General features: G+C 43.0%; 1 protein-coding gene and 1 long non-coding RNA gene across 2 annotated transcripts in view; one reads left to right on the top strand and one right to left on the bottom strand.

Moving 5' to 3' along the window:
• The window catches only part of LOC133564783 (NADPH oxidase 4), a 58,873-nt gene that overhangs the window by 18,597 nt on the left and 23,280 nt on the right, over positions 1–16,996 (top strand). Inside the window, exons 6-8 of the mRNA XM_061919273.1 lie at positions 4,858–4,885; positions 4,957–5,029; positions 8,644–8,724. Of these exons, the coding sequence (XP_061775257.1) occupies positions 4,858–4,885; positions 4,957–5,029; positions 8,644–8,724 (182 nt within the window). The remainder of the gene's footprint in view (positions 1–4,857; positions 4,886–4,956; positions 5,030–8,643; positions 8,725–16,996) is intronic.
• LOC133564784 (uncharacterized) overlaps positions 4,687–16,996 on the bottom strand; it is a 28,026-nt gene continuing 15,716 nt past the window's right edge. The window contains exon 3 of the long non-coding RNA XR_009809333.1: positions 4,687–5,165. This is a non-coding gene — a long non-coding RNA (uncharacterized LOC133564784). The remainder of the gene's footprint in view (positions 5,166–16,996) is intronic.

The following is a 16,996-nucleotide window of genomic DNA, read 5'->3' as shown; positions in this document are numbered from 1 at the left end:
AAAGAAGAGACGAATAAGTGATTATTACATTTTAACAGAAGTGTTGATAGAACATGTTAAAACGGAAAATAGCGCGACACCTACCCTTTACATCAGTATTTCTTCATCAGTATTGGTTTATTATTAGGTATTATCTTTTATTGTATCATCCTGTAACTACTTGGTATCAGATCGACACTCAATTGTGTGGTATCATCCAAAACTAATGTCAAGTATCAAAGAAGAGAAGAATAAGTGATTATTACATTTGAACAGAAGTGTAGATAGAACATGCTGAAACAGAAAATAAGCAGATATTAACAGTAAATTAACTAGTAGATTAATAATTAATTTTTACAGTTTGTCCCTCTTAATGTGTAGAAATTAATAGATGTATAAATGACACAATATGTTACTACAGACTAATTAGGAGTCTTTGTTTGTTTACTTACTACTAAAAGACAAGTTGTCTAGTATGTTCAACATTTTATTTAAAAGGACTAAATAACAATAATAAACATATGTGTAGTAACTTATGTGTTATATAGTTCATGTGTGATGATCATTCATAATTTGCATACTTGATTTAATTGCTGATAAATTAATCTATTATTATTTAGAGTTAAAAAGAGTTAAAATGGAATTGATTTGATTTATACATGTATTTGAAATTGGTTATTTTAGAAACACTGAGACTGAATTGAGTTGTTTTCTACTTCATAGCCTAACAGTATCTTGGTTAAAGGGGAACATTATCACAATTTCAAAAGGGTTAAAAACAATAAAAATCAGTTCCCAGTGGCTTGTTGTATTCTTTGAAGTTTTTTTCAAAATTTTACCGGTCTCGGAATATCCCTAAATAAAGCTTTAAAGTGCCTTATTTTCGCTCTCTGCGAAGACACTGGCCATTTCCCTGTGACGTCACACAGTGCTGCCAATGTAAACAAACAATGGGAATACCACAGCAAGATATAGCGACATTAGCTCGGATTCAAACTCGGATTTCAGCGATTCAAGCGGTTTTACAGATTACGCATGTATTCAAACAGATGGTTGGAGTATGAAAATATTGAAGAAGAAACTGAAGCTATTGACGCTATTCATAGCCATAGCATGGCCGAATAGCTGCGTTAGCATCGCCGGTAAAATGTGCGGACCAAACGATCAGGACTTTCGCATCTTTTGACACTGGAGCAACTTAAATCTGTCGATTTGTAAGTGTTTGTTTCGCATTAAATGCGGGTGGAAGGAAACGTAATATAGTTGCAAATGCATCTACAGGTTATCCATACATCTCTGTGCCATGTCTGCTTTAGCACCGCCAGTAATTAGCATGTTAGCATCAATTAGCGTAGCATGTTAGCATCGATTAGCTGGCAGTCAACATCAACAAAACTCACCTTTGTGATTTCGTTGACTATCGTTGCAAATGCATCAATAGGTTATCCATACATCTCTGTGTCATGTCTGTCTTAGCATTGCCGGTAAAATGTGGAGACACTCTGGCACATTCAATGGGGGTCTGGTGGCAGACACTTTGGCATCTTGGGGCCAGTGGTGCAACTTGAATCCCTCCCTGTTAGTGTTGTTACACCCTCCGACAACACACCCACGAGGCATGATGTCTCCAAGGTTCCAAAAAATAGTCAAAAAAACGGAAAATAACAGAGCTGAGACCCGGTGTTTGTAATGTGTTGAAAATGAAAATGGTGGGTGTGTTACCTCGGTGACGTCACATTCTGACGTCATCGCCTCCAGCCCGATAAACAGAAAGGCGTTTAATTCGCCAAAATTCACCCATTTAGAGTTCGGAAATCGGTTAAAAAAATAAATGGTCTTTTTTCTGCACCATCAAGGTATATATTGACGCTTACATAGGTCTGCTGATAATGTTCCCCTTTAATTAAGATACTGCATGTCCCACAATTCATTGCTGCAAAGCGGATGTTAAAAAAGAGCGGGAACAGGTGCATCGTGCTTGTTGAGAGTGAGCATGACTAGCCTACAGGTGAATGAATGAAGGACAGATGATAACAAGAATAAAGAATCATTTTGTACGCCCATTTTTTTCTTACAAACCCCGTTTCCATATGAGTTGGGAAATTGTGTTAGATGTAAATATAAACAGAATACAATGATTTGCAAATCCTTTTCAAGCCATATTCAGTTGAATATGCTACAAAGACAACATATTTGATGTTCAAACTGATAAACATTTTTTTTGTGCAAATAATCATTAACTTTAGAATTTGATGCCAGCAAAACGTGACAAAGTAGTTGGGAAAGGGCATGTTCACCACTGTGTTACATCACCTTTTCTTTTAACAACACTCAATAAACGTTTGGGAACTGAGGAAACAGGTGGGTGCCATGATTGGCTATAAAAACATCTTTTCAAAAAGTGCTCAGTCTTTCACAAGAAAGGATGGGGCGAGGTACACCCCTTGGTCCACAACTGCGTGAGCAAATAGTCAAACAGTTTAAGAACAACGTTTCTCAAATTGCAATTGCAAGACATTTAGGGATTTCAACATCTACGCTCCATAATATCATCAAAAGGTTCAGAGAATCTGGAGAAATCACTCCACGTAAGCGGCATGGCCGGAAACCAACATTGAATGACCGTGACCTTCCATCCCTCAGACGGCACTGTATCAAAAACTGACATCAATCTCTAAAGGATATCACCACATGGGCTCAGGAATAAACTGATAAACATTATTTTTTTTGTTGTGCAAATAATCATTAACTTTATAATTTGATGCCAGCAACACGTGACAAAGAAGTTAGGAAAGGGGGCAATAAATACTGATAAAGTTGAGGAATGCTATTCAAACACTTATTTGGAACATCCCACAGGTGTGCAGGCTAATTCGGAAGTCAAAGCTCTACTATGCAAAGTGAAAGCCATTTATCAACAACATCCAGAAATCCTTTTCAACCCATATTCAGTTGAATATGTTACAAAAACAACATATTTGATGTTCAAACTGATAAACATTTTTTATTTTTTGCAAATAATCATTAACTTTAGAATTTGTTGCCAGCAACACGTGACGAATAAGTTGGGAAAGCCATTTATCAACAACATCCAGAAATCCTTTTCAACCCATATTCAGTTGAATATGCTACAAAAACAACATATTTGATGTTCAAACTGATAAACATTTTTTTTTGTGTAAATAATCATTAACTTTAGAATTTGATGCCAGCAACACGTGACAAAGAAGTTGGGAAAGGTGGCAACAAATACTGATAAATTTGAGGAATGCTCATCAAACACTCATTTGGAACATCCCACAGGTGTGCAGGCTAATTGAGAAGTTAAAGCTCTACTATACAAAACAAAAGCCATTTATCAACAACATCCAGAAACGCCGCCGGCTTCTCTGGGCCCGAGATCATCTAAAATGGACTGATGCAAAATGGAAAGGTATTCTGTGGTCTGACGAGTCCACATTTCAAATTGTTTTTGGAAATATTCGACATTGTGTCATCCGGACCAAATGGGAAGCGAACCATCCAGACTGTTATCGACCCAAAGTTGAAAAGCCAGCATGTGTGATGGTATGGGGGTGCATTAGTGCCCAAGGCATGGGTAACTTACACATCTGTGAAGGCACCATTAATGCTGAAAGGTCCATACAGGTTTTGGAGCAACATATGTTGTCATCCAAGCAACGTTATCATGGACGCCCCTGCTTATTTCAGCAAGACAATGCCAAGCCCCGTGTTACAACAGCGTGGCTTCGTAGTAAAAGAGTGCGGGTACTTTCCTGGCCCGCCTGCAGTCCAGACCTGTCTCCCATGGAAAATGTGTGAGGCACAAAATAGGACAGCGGAGACCCCGGACTGTTGAAGGACTGAAGCTCTACATAAAACAAGAATGGGAAAGAATTCCACTTTCAAAGCTTCAACAATTAGTTTCCTCAGTTCCCAAACGTTTATTGAGTGTTGTTAAAAGAAAAGGTGATGTAACACAGTGGTGAACATGCCCTTTCCCAACTACTTTGGCACGTGTTGCAGCCATGAAATTCTAAGTTAATTATTATTTGCAAAAAATATATATATTTTATGAACATCAAATATGTTGTCTTTGTAGCATATTCAACTGAGTATGGGTTGAAAAGGATTCACAAATCATTATATATATATATATATATATATATATATATTTATTTATATATATATTTACATCTAACACAATTTCCCAACTCATATGGAAACAGGGTTTGTATATAAAGTACAACTTTATTTACACATTTCCCTCGTCCTGCCCAATACTTTGATCTTAGTTCATTTACAATATGTTTAATGTACCTCAGTCCTGGGTTCAAATCCAGGCTCGGGATCTTTCTATGTGGAGTTTGCATGTTCTCCCTGTGAACGCGTGGGTTCCCTCCGGGTACTCCGGCTTCCTCCCACCTCCAAAGACATGCACCTGGGGATAGGCCCCTCCCACTTCCAAATACATGCACCTGGGGATAGGCCCCTCCCACTTCCAAAGACATGCACCTGGGGATAGGTTGATTGGCAACACTAAATGGTCCCTAGTGTGTGAATGTTGTCTGTCTATCTGTTTTGGCCCTGTGATGAGGTGGTGACTTGTCCAGGGTGTACCCCGCCTTCCGCCCGATTGTAGCTGAGATAGGCGCCAGCGCCCCCCGTGACCCCGAAGGGGAATAAGCGGTAGAAAATGGATGGATGGATTAAGACAATAATTCCTTTTTTTTGTGGTCCCCTTTATTTAGAAAAGTATCGAAAATACAAAATCTGGGTTTAAAGCCCGATGCCTCCAAGAGTTTGGACACCCCTGATATAAGACAAGACTATTTAAGGACTGAAGGCCACATTTATGAGAGTTTTATGTCCCCACAGGACCCAAAGCTAATAATTCTAACCACAGGTAAGACCCTCAAACTCATTTCCAAAGGCATGTTTCCAGACCACTGACCAGCTTGTATGATTTCCTTCCAGTTCCAGGAGTCACCGGCCTTCTCCTGGTTCTCATCCTCTTCCTGATGTTCACGTCCTCCTCCTACTGTGTGCGGTAGGCGCTCACCTTTTTGTTGCTGCTTTTTTTCCTCTGCGAGTCTCTCCAAAGCCAAAGTACTCGGGGATGTAAAGACGTGTCGGAGGTCAGCTGACGTTTGCTCCCGATGCGTGTTTATGTTATCTTTGTGTGTCTGCACAAGAGAGGAGTCTTAGTCTCTGCTAAGTGTTCTACTCCTGGTGATGTCATTACTCAGGTCACAGTGTGTGTGTGTGTGTGTGTGAGTGTGACACGAAGAGAGTTTAAGAGGAATTTCCAGACTACTTAAGTCTAGTCAAGAGATTAAAGTGAAGTGAATTTACAAACTGATAAAGTTGAGGAATGCTATTCAAACACTTATTTGGAAAATCACCACAGGTGTGCAGGCTAATTGGGAAGTTAAAGCTCTACTATGCAAAGCGAAAGCCATTTATCAACAACATCCAGAAATCCTTTTCAACCTATATTCAGTTGAATATGTTACAAAAACAACATATTTTATGTTCAAACTGATAAATATTATTTTTTTTTTTTTTGCAAATAATCATTAACTTTAGAATTTGATGCCAGCAACACGTGACAAAGAAGTTGGGAAAGCCATTTATCAACAACATCCAGAAATCCTTTTCAACCCATATTCAGTTGAATATGCTACAAAGACAACATATTTGATGTTCAAACTCATAAATTTTTTTATTTTTTTTGCAAATAATCATTAACTTTAAAATTTGATGCCAGCAACACATGACAAAGAAGTTGGGAAAGGTGGCAATAAATACTGATAAAGTTGAGGAATGCTCATCAAACACTTATTTGTAACATCCCACAGGTGTGCAGGCTAATTGGGAACAGGTGGGTGCCATGATTGGGTATAAAAACAGCTTCCCGAAAAATGCTCAGTCTTTCACAAGAAAGGATGGGGCGAGGTACACTCCTTTGTCCACAACTGTGTGAGCAAATAGTCAAACAGTTTAAGAACAACCTTTCTCAAAGTGCAATTGCAAGAAATTTAGGGATTTCAACATCTACGCTCCACAATATCATCAAAAGGTTCAGAGAATCTGGAGAAATCACTCCACGTAAGCGGCATGGCCGGAAACCAACATTGAATGACCGTGACCTTGGATCCCTCAGACGCCACTGAATCAAAAACCGACATCAATCTCTAAAGGATATCACCACATGGGCTCAGGAACACTTCAGAAAACCACTGTCACTAAATTCAGTTTCTCGCTACATCTGTAAGTGCAAGTTAAAGCTCTACTATGCAAAGCGAAAGCCATTTATCAACAACATCCAGAAATGCCGCCGGCTTTTCTAGGCCCGAGATCATCTAAGATGGACTGATGCAAAGTGGAAAAGTGTTCTGTGGTCTGACGAGTCCACATTTCAAATTATTTTTGGAAATATTCAACATCGTGTCATCCGGACGAAAGAGGAAGCGAACCATCCAGGCTGTTATCAACGCAAAGTTGAAAAGCCAGCATGTGTGATGGTATGGGGGTGCATTAGTGGCCAAGGCATGGGTAACTTACACATCTGTGAAGGCACCATCAATGCTGAAAGGTACACACAGCTTTTGGAACAACATATGCTGCCATCTAAGCGCCGTCTTTTTCATGGACGCCCCTGCTTATTTCAGCAAGACAATGCCAAGCCACATTCAGCATGTGTTACAACAGCGTGGCTTCGTAGTAAAAGAGTGCCGTTCCTTTCCTGGCCCGCCTGCAGTCCAGAAAATGTGTGGCGCATTATGAAGCGTAAAATACGACAGCGGAGACCCCAGACTGTTGAAGGACTGAAGCTCTACATAAAACAAGAATGGGAAAGAATTCCACTTTCAAAGCTTCAACATTTAGTTTCCTCAGTTCCCAAACGTTTATTGAGTGTTGTTGAATAAAATAAAATGATAAATGGGTTGTACTTGTATAGCGCTTTTCTACCTTCAAGGTACTCAAAGCGCTTTGACACTACTTCCACATTTACCCATTCACACACACATTCACACCCTGATGGAGGGAGCTGCCATGCAAGGCGCCAACCAGCACCCATCAGGAGCAAGGGTGAAGTGTCTTGCTCAGGACACAGCGGACGTGACGAGGTTGGTACTAGGTGGGAATTGAAACAGGGACGCTCGGGTTGCGCACGGCCACTCTCCCACTGCGCCACGCCGTCCCTTGTTAAAAGAAAAGATGATGTAACACAGTGGTGAACATGCCCTTTCCCAACTACTTTGGCACGTGTTGCAGCCATGAAATTCTAAGTTAATTATTATTTGCGAAAAATCAAGTTTATGAGTTTGAATATCAAATATGTTGTCTTTGTAGCATATTCAACTGAATATGGGTTGAAAAGGATTTGCAAATCATTGTATTCTGTTTATATTTACATCTAACACAATTTCCCAACTCATATGGAAACGGGGTTTGTAGTTTTTTTTGCAGCATATGTAAAAAAATATATTGTTAATGTATTATGTATGCACATGTATATTCATATATTACTCACTGTTAAAAGCGGCCCTCTGAGGGCAAAAGTTTGACACCCCTGCCTTAATCGATAGATTATAAATAATTGTGATAAAAAAATAAGTAATAATCGGAATGCAACTCGATGTAACGAGTAAAAGTAACATTTCTTCTTCTCAAAGATATTTAAGTAAAAGTAAAAAGTATGTTACTCAAGTTAAAGTGACTTAAGTGTGACGTAGTAAATGTAGCGAGTTACTGCCCACCTCTGGTTATAATAAGTCAAGTGCTGCTGTCTTGGATCCGCTTTGAACTGAACTCTCGCGGCTGTCTTGGAGCCACTATGGATTGAACTTTCACAGTATCATGTTAGACCCGCTCCACATCCATTGCTTTCGGTCCCCTAGAGGGGGGGGGGGTTGCCCACATCTGAGGTCCTCTCCAAGGTTTCTAGAAGTCAGCATTGTCACTGGCGTCCCACTGGATGTGAATTTTCCCTGCCCACTGGGTGTGAGTTTTTCCTTGCCCTTTTGTGGGTTCTTCCGAGGATGTTGTAGTCGTAATGATTTGTGCAGTCCTTTGAGACATTTGTGATTTGGGGCTATATAAATAAACATTGATTGATTGATTGATTGATTGATTGAAGTGTAGCAGGTGAAGCTGAGGTGGTGTGTGTGGAGAAGCAGGGAAAAAAAAAAGATGTCAAAAGTACAAAGAAATGTACGGGAAACAATTCATAGCTTTGTTCCTCTTTAAAAGCAACCTGCTCCCGATGTGGAAAGTGGAGCGCACACAAAGCTGCGTGCAACAGCCCAGCTAAGAGTGCGTGCACACGCATTGTTTGGAAAAAGTAAAGATGAAAGGACAAAGGTCAGGACTTCTAAAGGAGTAGAATTCCGAGAGTTTGCCAACGTTCATTGTGTGTCGTATTTATGGGCCAGGGGGTGGTTGTGTGTAATGACCCCTCTAATATTGACCTCTGATGTCCTGCTTACTCAGCTGAGAGTCTGCTCGCCAACAAACTCCAACGGCTTTCTTCTTTTCTTGCTCTTTTTTCCCCCCTTTTTTCTTTCTTCTCCGCCATCTTTTTTCATGCCGCAAAATCGTCTTTACAGCTATTGACAGTACCTGCGATATGTCCCATTGTTTTGTTTATTCTTGCAGAATATACAACTACGAGATATTCTGGTACACACACAACCTCTTCATCGTCTTCTACGTCATCCTGATGGTGCACATGGTGGGGTAAGAAGGCTTTTGCAATCTCACAATCTGCAAAACGTCAACATACTTGGTTTATTACACAAACATTCCTCAGGCTTTTGGCTATACTAAGACTAAAACTGTATTTGTTGTACTGTGCACCACTAACTGTGTGGAGGAGTTTACGTACACTGCAAAAACTGAAGTCTAAGTAAGATGAAATATCTCAAATAAGGGTGATATTTTCTTATTTTCTGTCTGGTCTCACTAAGCAGATTTAATGCTAGAGTCTTTTACTTGTTTTAAGTGTTTAGGTCCTAAATGATCTCAGTAAGATACTACAGCTTGTTTCCGGCATTTTATGACCTATTTTGAGTAAAATATGCTTGAAACTATTTTTGTCCAAGTGTCCAAAACACACCCAGCAATGGTGCACAGGAAGGCGGGGAAGGAGAGGGGTAAAAGGCGGCCAAAATGTTCAAAAGTCCCAATTGTGTCCTAAATACCTCCCCGGGGTTCCAGTCCCACGAGTCCCGCCGCCGGTTACACAAGTCTTGGGATACAAAAAATGTCCGAAACGCACCCAGCAAAGTCCCACGGGAAGTAGGGGGGAAAAATGAGAAAAGTCGGCAAAAGTCCCCCAAAATGTTCTAAATACCTACCCAGGTTCGAGTCCCAACCGGGTTCGAGTTTGAGTTTACACTCGAACCCGGGTGGGACTTTTGAACATTTCCCCAACTTTTCTTACTTTCCTCCCCACCTTCCCGTGGGACTTTGCTGGGCGCGTTTTGGACATTTCGGGCATCCCGGCCGGGAGCGGAACTTGTGGGACTCGAACCCGTGTAGGTATTTCGAACATTTTTGGGACTTTTGCTGACTTTTCCAACTTTCATCCCCTCTCCCCGTGGGACTCCGCTGGGTGTGTTATGAACATTTAGGGCATCCTGGGACTTGCCCGGCCATACATAAGATTTTATGTTAGAGTGTTTTACTTGTTTTAACTGTTTAGGTCCTAAATTATGTCAGTAAGATACTACAGCTTGTTTCCGGCATTTTATGACCTATTTTGAGTAAAATATGCTTGAAACTATTTTTGTCCAAGTGTCCAAAACACACCCAGCAATGGTGCACAGGAAGGCGGGGAAGGAGAGGGGTAAAAGGTGGCCAAAATGTTCAAAAGTCCCAATTGTGTCCTAAATACCTCCCCGGGGCTCCAGTCCCACGAGTCCCGCCGCCGGCCACACAAGTCCTGGGATACAAAAAATGTCCAAAACGCACCCAGCAAAGTCCCACGGGAAGTAGGGGGGGAAAATGAGAAAAGTCGCCAAAAGTCCCCCAGAATTTTCTAAATAACTACCCAGGTTCGAGTCCCAACCGGGTTCGAGTTTGAGTTTGAGTGCACACTCGAACCCGGGTGGGACTTATGAACATTTCCCCGACTTTTCTTACTTTCCTCCCCACCTTCCCGTGGGACTTTGCTGGGGGCGTTTTGGACATTTCGGGCATCCCGGCCGGGGGCGGAACTTGTGGGACTCGAACCTGTGTAGGTATTTTGAACATTTTTGGGACTTTTGCTGACTTTTCCAACTTTCATCCCCTCTCCCCGTGGGACTCGGCTGGGTGTGTTATGAACATTTAGGGCATCCTGGGACTCGCCCGGCCATACATAAGATTTTATGTTAGAGTGTTTTACTTGTTTTAAGTGTTTAGGTCCTAAATGATCTCAGTAAGATACTAAAGCTTGTTTCCGGCATTTTATGACCTATTTTGAGTAAAATATGCTTGAAACTATTTTTGTCCAAGTGTCCAAAACACACCCAGCAATGGTGCACAGGAAGGCGGGGAAGGAGAGGGGTAAAAGGCGGCCAAAATGTTCAAAAGTCCCAATTGTGTCCTAAATACCTCCCCGGGGTTCCAGTCCCACGAGTGCCGCCGCCGGCCACACAAGTCCTGGGATACAAAAAGATGTCCGAAACGCACCCAGCAAAGTCCCACGGGAAGTAGGGGGGAAGAATGAGAAAAGTCGGCAAAAGTCCCCCAAAATGTTCTAAATACCTCCCCAGATTCGAGTCCCAACCGGGTTCGAGTTTGAGTGCACACTCGAACCCGGGTGGGACTTTTGAACATTTCCCCGACTTTTCTTACTTTCCTCCCCACCTTCCCTTGGGACTTTGCTGGGCGCGTTTTGGACATTTCGGGCATCCCGGCCGGGGGCGGAACTTGTGGGACTCGAACCTGTGTAGGTATTTTGAACATTTTTGGGACTTTTGCTGACTTTTCCAACTTTCATCCCCTCTCCCCGTGGGACTTGGCTGGGTGTGTTATGAACATTTAGGGCATCCTGGGACTTGCCCGGCCATACATAAGATTTTATGTTAGAGTGTTTTACTTGTTTTAAGTGTTTAGGTCCTGAATGATCTCAGTAAGATACTACAGCTTGTTTCCAGCATTTCATGACCTATTTTGAGTAAAATATGCTTGAAACTATTTTTGTCCAAGTGTCCAAAACACACCCAGCAATGGTGCACAGGAAGGCGGGGAAGGAGAGGGGTAAAAGGCGGCCAAAATGTTCAAAAGTCCCAATTGTGTCCTAAATACCTCCCCGGGGTTCCAGTCCCACGAGTCCCGCCGCCGGCCACACAAGTCCTGGGATACAAAAAATGTCCAAAACGCACCCAGCAAAGTCCCACGGGAAGTAGGGGGGGAAAATGAGAAAAGTCGGCAAAAGTCCCCCAAAATTTTCTAAATAACTACCCAGGTCCGAGTCCCAACCGGGTTCGAGTTTGAGTTTGAGTGCACACTCGAACCCGGGTGGGACTTTTGAACATTTCCCCGACTTTTCTTACTTTCCTCCCCACCTTCCTGTGGGACTTTGCTGGGGGCGTTTTGGACATTTCGGGCATCCCGGCCGGGGGCGGAACTTGTGGGACTCGAACCTGTGTAGGTATTTTGAAAATTTTTGGGACTTTTGCTGACTTTTCCAACTTTCATCCCCTCTCCCCGTGGGACTTGGCTGGGTGTGTTATGAACATTTAGGGCATCCTGGGACTTGCCCGGCCGTACATAAGATTTTATGTTAGAGTGTTTTACTTGTTTTAAGTGTTTTGCTCCTAAATGATCTCAGTAAGATACTACAGCTTGTTTCCGGCATTTTATGACCTATTTTGAGTAAAATCTGCTTGAAACTATTTTTGTCCAAGTGTCCAAAACACACCCAGCAATGGTGCACAGGAAGGCGGGGAAGGACAGGGGTAAAAGGTGGCCAAAATGTTCAAAAGTCCCAATTGTGTCCTAAATACCTCCCCGGGGTTCCAGTCTCACGAGTCCCGCCGCCGGCCACACAAGTCTTGGGATACAAAAAATGTCCAAAATGCACCCAGCAAAGTCCCACGGGAAGTAGGGGGGAAAAATGAGAAAAGTCGGCAAAAGTCCCCCAAAATGTTCTAAATACCTACCCAGGTCCGAGTCCCAACCGGGTTCGAGTTTGAGTGCACACTCGAACCCGGGTGGGACTTTTGAACATTTCCCCGACTTTTCTTACTTTCCTCCCCACCTTCCCGTGGGACTTTGCTGGGCGCGTTTTGGACATTTCGGGCATCCCGGCCGGGGGCGGAACTTGTGGGACTCGAACCTGTGTAGGTATTTGGAACATTTTTGGGACTTTTGCTGACTTTTCCAACTTTCATCCCCTCTCCCCGTGGGACTCAGCTGGGTGTGTTATGAACATTTAGGGCATCCTGGAACTTGCACGGCCATACATAAGATTTTATGTTAGAGTGTTTTACTTGTTTTAAGTGTTTAGGTCCTAAATGATCTCAGTAAGATACTACAACTTGTTTGCGGCATTTTATGACCTATTTTGAGTAAAATATGCTTGAAACTATTTTTGTCCAAGTGTCCAAAACACACCCAGCAATGGTGCACAGGAAGGCGGGGAAGAAGAGGGGTAAAAGGCGGCCAAAATGTTCAAAAGTCCCAATTGTGTCCTAAATACCTCCCCGGGGTTCCAGTCCCACGAGTCCCGCCGCCGGCCACACAAGTCCTGGGATACAAAAAAATGTCCAAAACGCACCCAGCAAAGTCCCACGGGAAGTAGGGGGGAAAAATGAGAAAAGTCGGCAAAAGTCCCCAAAATTTTTAGAGCCAAAATGCCAAAATGCATTTTATGACCTATTTTGAGTAAAATATGCTTGAAACTATTTTTGTCCAAGGGTCCAAAACACACCCAGCAATGGTGCACAGGAAGGCGGGGAAGGAGAGGGGTAAAAGGCGGCCAAAATGTTCAAAAGTCCCAATTGTGTCCTAAATACCTCCCCGGGGTTCCAGTCCCATGAGTCCCGCCGCCGGCCACTCAAGTCCTGGGATACAAAAAATGTCCAAAACACACCCAGCAAAGTCCCACGGGAAGTAGGGGGGAAAAATTAGAAAAGTCGGCAAAAGTCCCCCAAAATTTTCTAAATAACTACCCCGGTTCGAGTCCCAACCGGGTTCGAGTTTGAGTTTGAGTGCACATTCGAACCCGGGTGGGACTTATGAACATTTCCCCGACTTTTCTTACTTTCCTCCCCACCTTCCCGTGGGACTTTGCTGGGCGCGTTTTGGACATTTCGGGCATCCCGGCCGGGGGCGGAACTTGTGGGACTCGAACCTGTGTAGGTATTTGGAACATTTTTGGGACTTTTGCTGACTTTTCCAACTTTCATCCCCTCTCCCCGTGGGACTCGGCTGGGTGTGTTATGAACATTTAGGGCATCCTGGGACTTGCCCGGCCACACATAAGATTTTATGTTAGAGTGTTTTACTTGTTTTAAGTGTTTAGGTCCTAAATGATCTCAGTAAGATACTACAGCTTGTTTCCGACATTTTATGACCTATTTTGAGTAAAATATGCTTGAAACTATTTTTGTCCAAGTGTCCAAAACACACCCAGCAATGGTGCACAGGAAGGCGGGGAAGGAGAGGGTTAAAAGGCGGCCAAAATGTTCAAAAGTCCCAATTGTGTCCTAAATACCTCCCCGGGGTTCCAGTCCCACGAGTCCCGCCGCCGGCCACACAAGTTCTGGGATACAAAAAATGTCCAAAACGCACCCAGCAAAAGTCCCACGGGAAGTAGGGGGAAAAATGAGAAAAGTCAGCAAAAGTCCCCCAAAATTTACCTACCCAACCGGGTTCGAGTCCCAACCGGGTTCGAGTTTGAGTTTACACTCGAACCCGGGTGGGACTTATGAACATTTCCCCGACTTTTCTTACTTTCCTCCCCACCTTCCCGTGGGACTTTGCTGGGCGCGTTTTGGACATTTCGGGCATCCCGGTCGGGGGCGTAACTTGTGGGACTCGAACCTGTGTAGGTATTTGGAACATTTTTGGGACTTTTGCTGACTTTTCCAACTTTCATCCCCTCTCCCCGTGGGACTCGGCTAGGTGTGTTATGAACATTTAGGGCATCCTGGGACTTGCCCGGCCATACATAAGATTTTATGTTAGAGTGTTTTACTTGTTTTAAGTGTTTAGGTCCTAAAAGATCTCAGTAAGATATTACAGCTTGTAGCTGACATTTAGGAGTTTACGTACACTGCAAAAACTGAAATCTAAGTAAGACGAAATATCTCAAATAAGGGTGATATTTTCTTATTTTCTGTCTAGTAAGATAATTCTTCTCACTAAGCAGATTTTATGCTAGAGTGTTTTACTTGTTTTAAGTGTTTAGGTCCTAAATGATCCCAGTAAGATACTACAGCTTGTTTCCGACATTTTATGACCTATTTTGAGTAAAATATGCTTGAAACTATTTTTGTCCAAGTGTCCAAAACACACCCAGCAATGGTGCACAGGAAGGCGGGGAAGGAGAGGGGTAAAAGGCGGCCAAAATGTTCAAAAGTCCCAATTGTGTCCTAAATACCTCCCCGGGGTTCCAGTCCCACGAGTCCCGCCGCCGGCCACACAAGTCCTGGGATACAAAAAATGTCCAAAACGCACCCAGCAAAAGTCCCACGGGAAGTAGGGGGAAAAATGAGAAAAGTCAGCAAAAGTCCCCCAAAATTTACCTACCCAACCGGGTTCGAGTCCCAACCGGGTTCGAGTTTGAGTTTACACTCGAACCCGGGTGGGACTTATGAACATTTCCCCGACTTTTCTTACTTTCCTCCCCACCTTCCCGTGGGACTTTGCTGGGCGCGTTTTGGACATTTCGGGCATCCCGGTCGGGGGCGTAACTTGTGGGACTCGAACCTGTGTAGGTATTTGGAACATTTTTGGGACTTTTGCTGACTTTTCCAACTTTCATCCCCTCTCCCCGTGGGACTCGGCTAGGTGTGTTATGAACATTTAGGGCATCCTGGGACTTGCCCGGCCATACATAAGATTTTATGTTAGAGTGTTTTACTTGTTTTAAGTGTTTAGGTCCTAAAAGATCTCAGTAAGATATTACAGCTTGTAGCTGACATTTAGGAGTTTACGTACACTGCAAAAACTGAAATCTAAGTAAGACGAAATATCTCAAATAAGGGTGATATTTTCTTATTTTCTGTCTAGTAAGATAATTCTTCTCACTAAGCAGATTTTATGCTAGAGTATTTTACTTGTTTTAAGTGTTTAGGTCCTAAATGATCTCAGTAAGATACTAAAGCTTGTTTCCGGCATTTTATGACCTATTTTGAGTAAAATATGCTTGAAACTATTTTTGTCCAAGTGTCCAAAACACACCCAGCAATGGTGCACAGGAAGGCGGGGAAGGAGAGGGGTAAAAGGCGGCCAAAATGTTCAAAAGTCCCAATTGTGTCCTAAATACCTCCCCGGGGTTCCAGTCCCACGAGTCCCGCCGCCGGCCACACAAGTCCTGGGATACAAAAAATGTCCGAAACGCACCCAGCAAAGTCCCACGGGAAATAGGGGGAAAAAATTAGAAAATTCGGCAAAAGTCCCCCAAAATGTTCTAAATACCTACCCAGGTTCGAGTCCCAACCGGGTTCGAGTTTGAGTTTACACTCGAACCCGGGTGGGACTTTTGAACATTTCCCCGACTTTTCTTACTTTCCTCCCCACCTTCCTGTGGGACTTTGCTGGGCGCGTTTTGGACATTTCGGGCATCCCGGCCGGGGGCGGAACTTGTGGGACTCGAACCTGTGTAGGTATTTCGAACATTTTTGGGACTTTTGCTGACTTTTCCAACTTTCATCCCCTCTCCCCGTGGGACTCGGCTGGGTGTGTTATGAACATTTAGGGCATCCTGGGACTTGTCCGGCCATACATAAGATTTTATGTTAGAGTGTTTTACTTGTTTTAAGTGTTTAGGTCCTAAATGATGTCAGTAAGATACTACAGCTTGTTTCCGGCATTTTATGACCTATTTTGAGTAAAATATGCTTGAAACTATTTTTGTCCAAGTGTCCAAAACACACCCAGCAATGGTGCACAGGAAGGCGGGGAAGGAGAGGGGTAAAAGACGGCCAAAATGTTCAAAAGTCCCAATTGTGTCCTAAATACCTCCCCGGGGTTCCAGTCCCACGAGTCCCGCCGCCGGCCACACAAGTCCTGGGATACAAAAAATGTCCAAAACGGACCCAGCAAAGTCCCACGGGATGTAGGGGGGAAAAAATGAGAAAAGTCGGCAAAAGTCCCCCAAAATTTTCTAAATACCTCCCCAGGTTCGAGTCCCAACCAGGTTCGAGTTTGAGTTTGAGTGCACACTCGAACCTGGGTGGGACTTTTGAACATTTCCCCGACTTTGCTGGGCGCGTTTTGGACATTTCGGGCATCCCGGTCGGGGGCGTAACTTGTGGGACTCGAACCTGTGTAGGTATTTGGAACATTTTTGGGACTTTTGCTGACTTTTCCAACTTTCATCCCCTCTCCCCGTGGGACTCGGCTGGGTGTGTTATGAACATTTAGGGCATCCTGGGACTTGCTCGGCCATACATAAGATTTTATGTAAGTGTTTAGGTCCTGAATGATCTCAGTAAGATACTACAGCTTGTAGCTGAGATTTGATGACCTATATTGTGTAAGACATGCTTGAAACGAGAATATCAAATGTTGCAAAGCTGTGTCATCAACATTTACAAGTATAAAACTAGTTTTTAAAGTAAGAATTTCTTATTTCAAGAATGTAAAACAAAATCATGACTTAGACACATTTGTTTCTCATATTAAAACAGATGACAGCCAAATAGACTCCGCCGTTTTTATTTTAATGAAACAATAGAAAATTCGTACTCGTATACTGTAGTAGTACACTTGTTATTAGTGAGAATATACTTAGAGGTATTTTTGGGTTCATTGAAGTTAGCTAATTTTACTTGTTTTGGAAAGTCTTGAC

The sequence above is a fragment of the Nerophis ophidion genome, linkage group LG13, assembly GCF_033978795.1.
Source record: "Nerophis ophidion isolate RoL-2023_Sa linkage group LG13, RoL_Noph_v1.0, whole genome shotgun sequence".
Lineage (NCBI taxonomy): Eukaryota > Metazoa > Chordata > Actinopteri > Syngnathiformes > Syngnathidae > Nerophis > Nerophis ophidion.
Note: the sequence above shows the minus strand (reverse complement) of the source record. Positions and strands in the feature narration are given on the sequence as shown.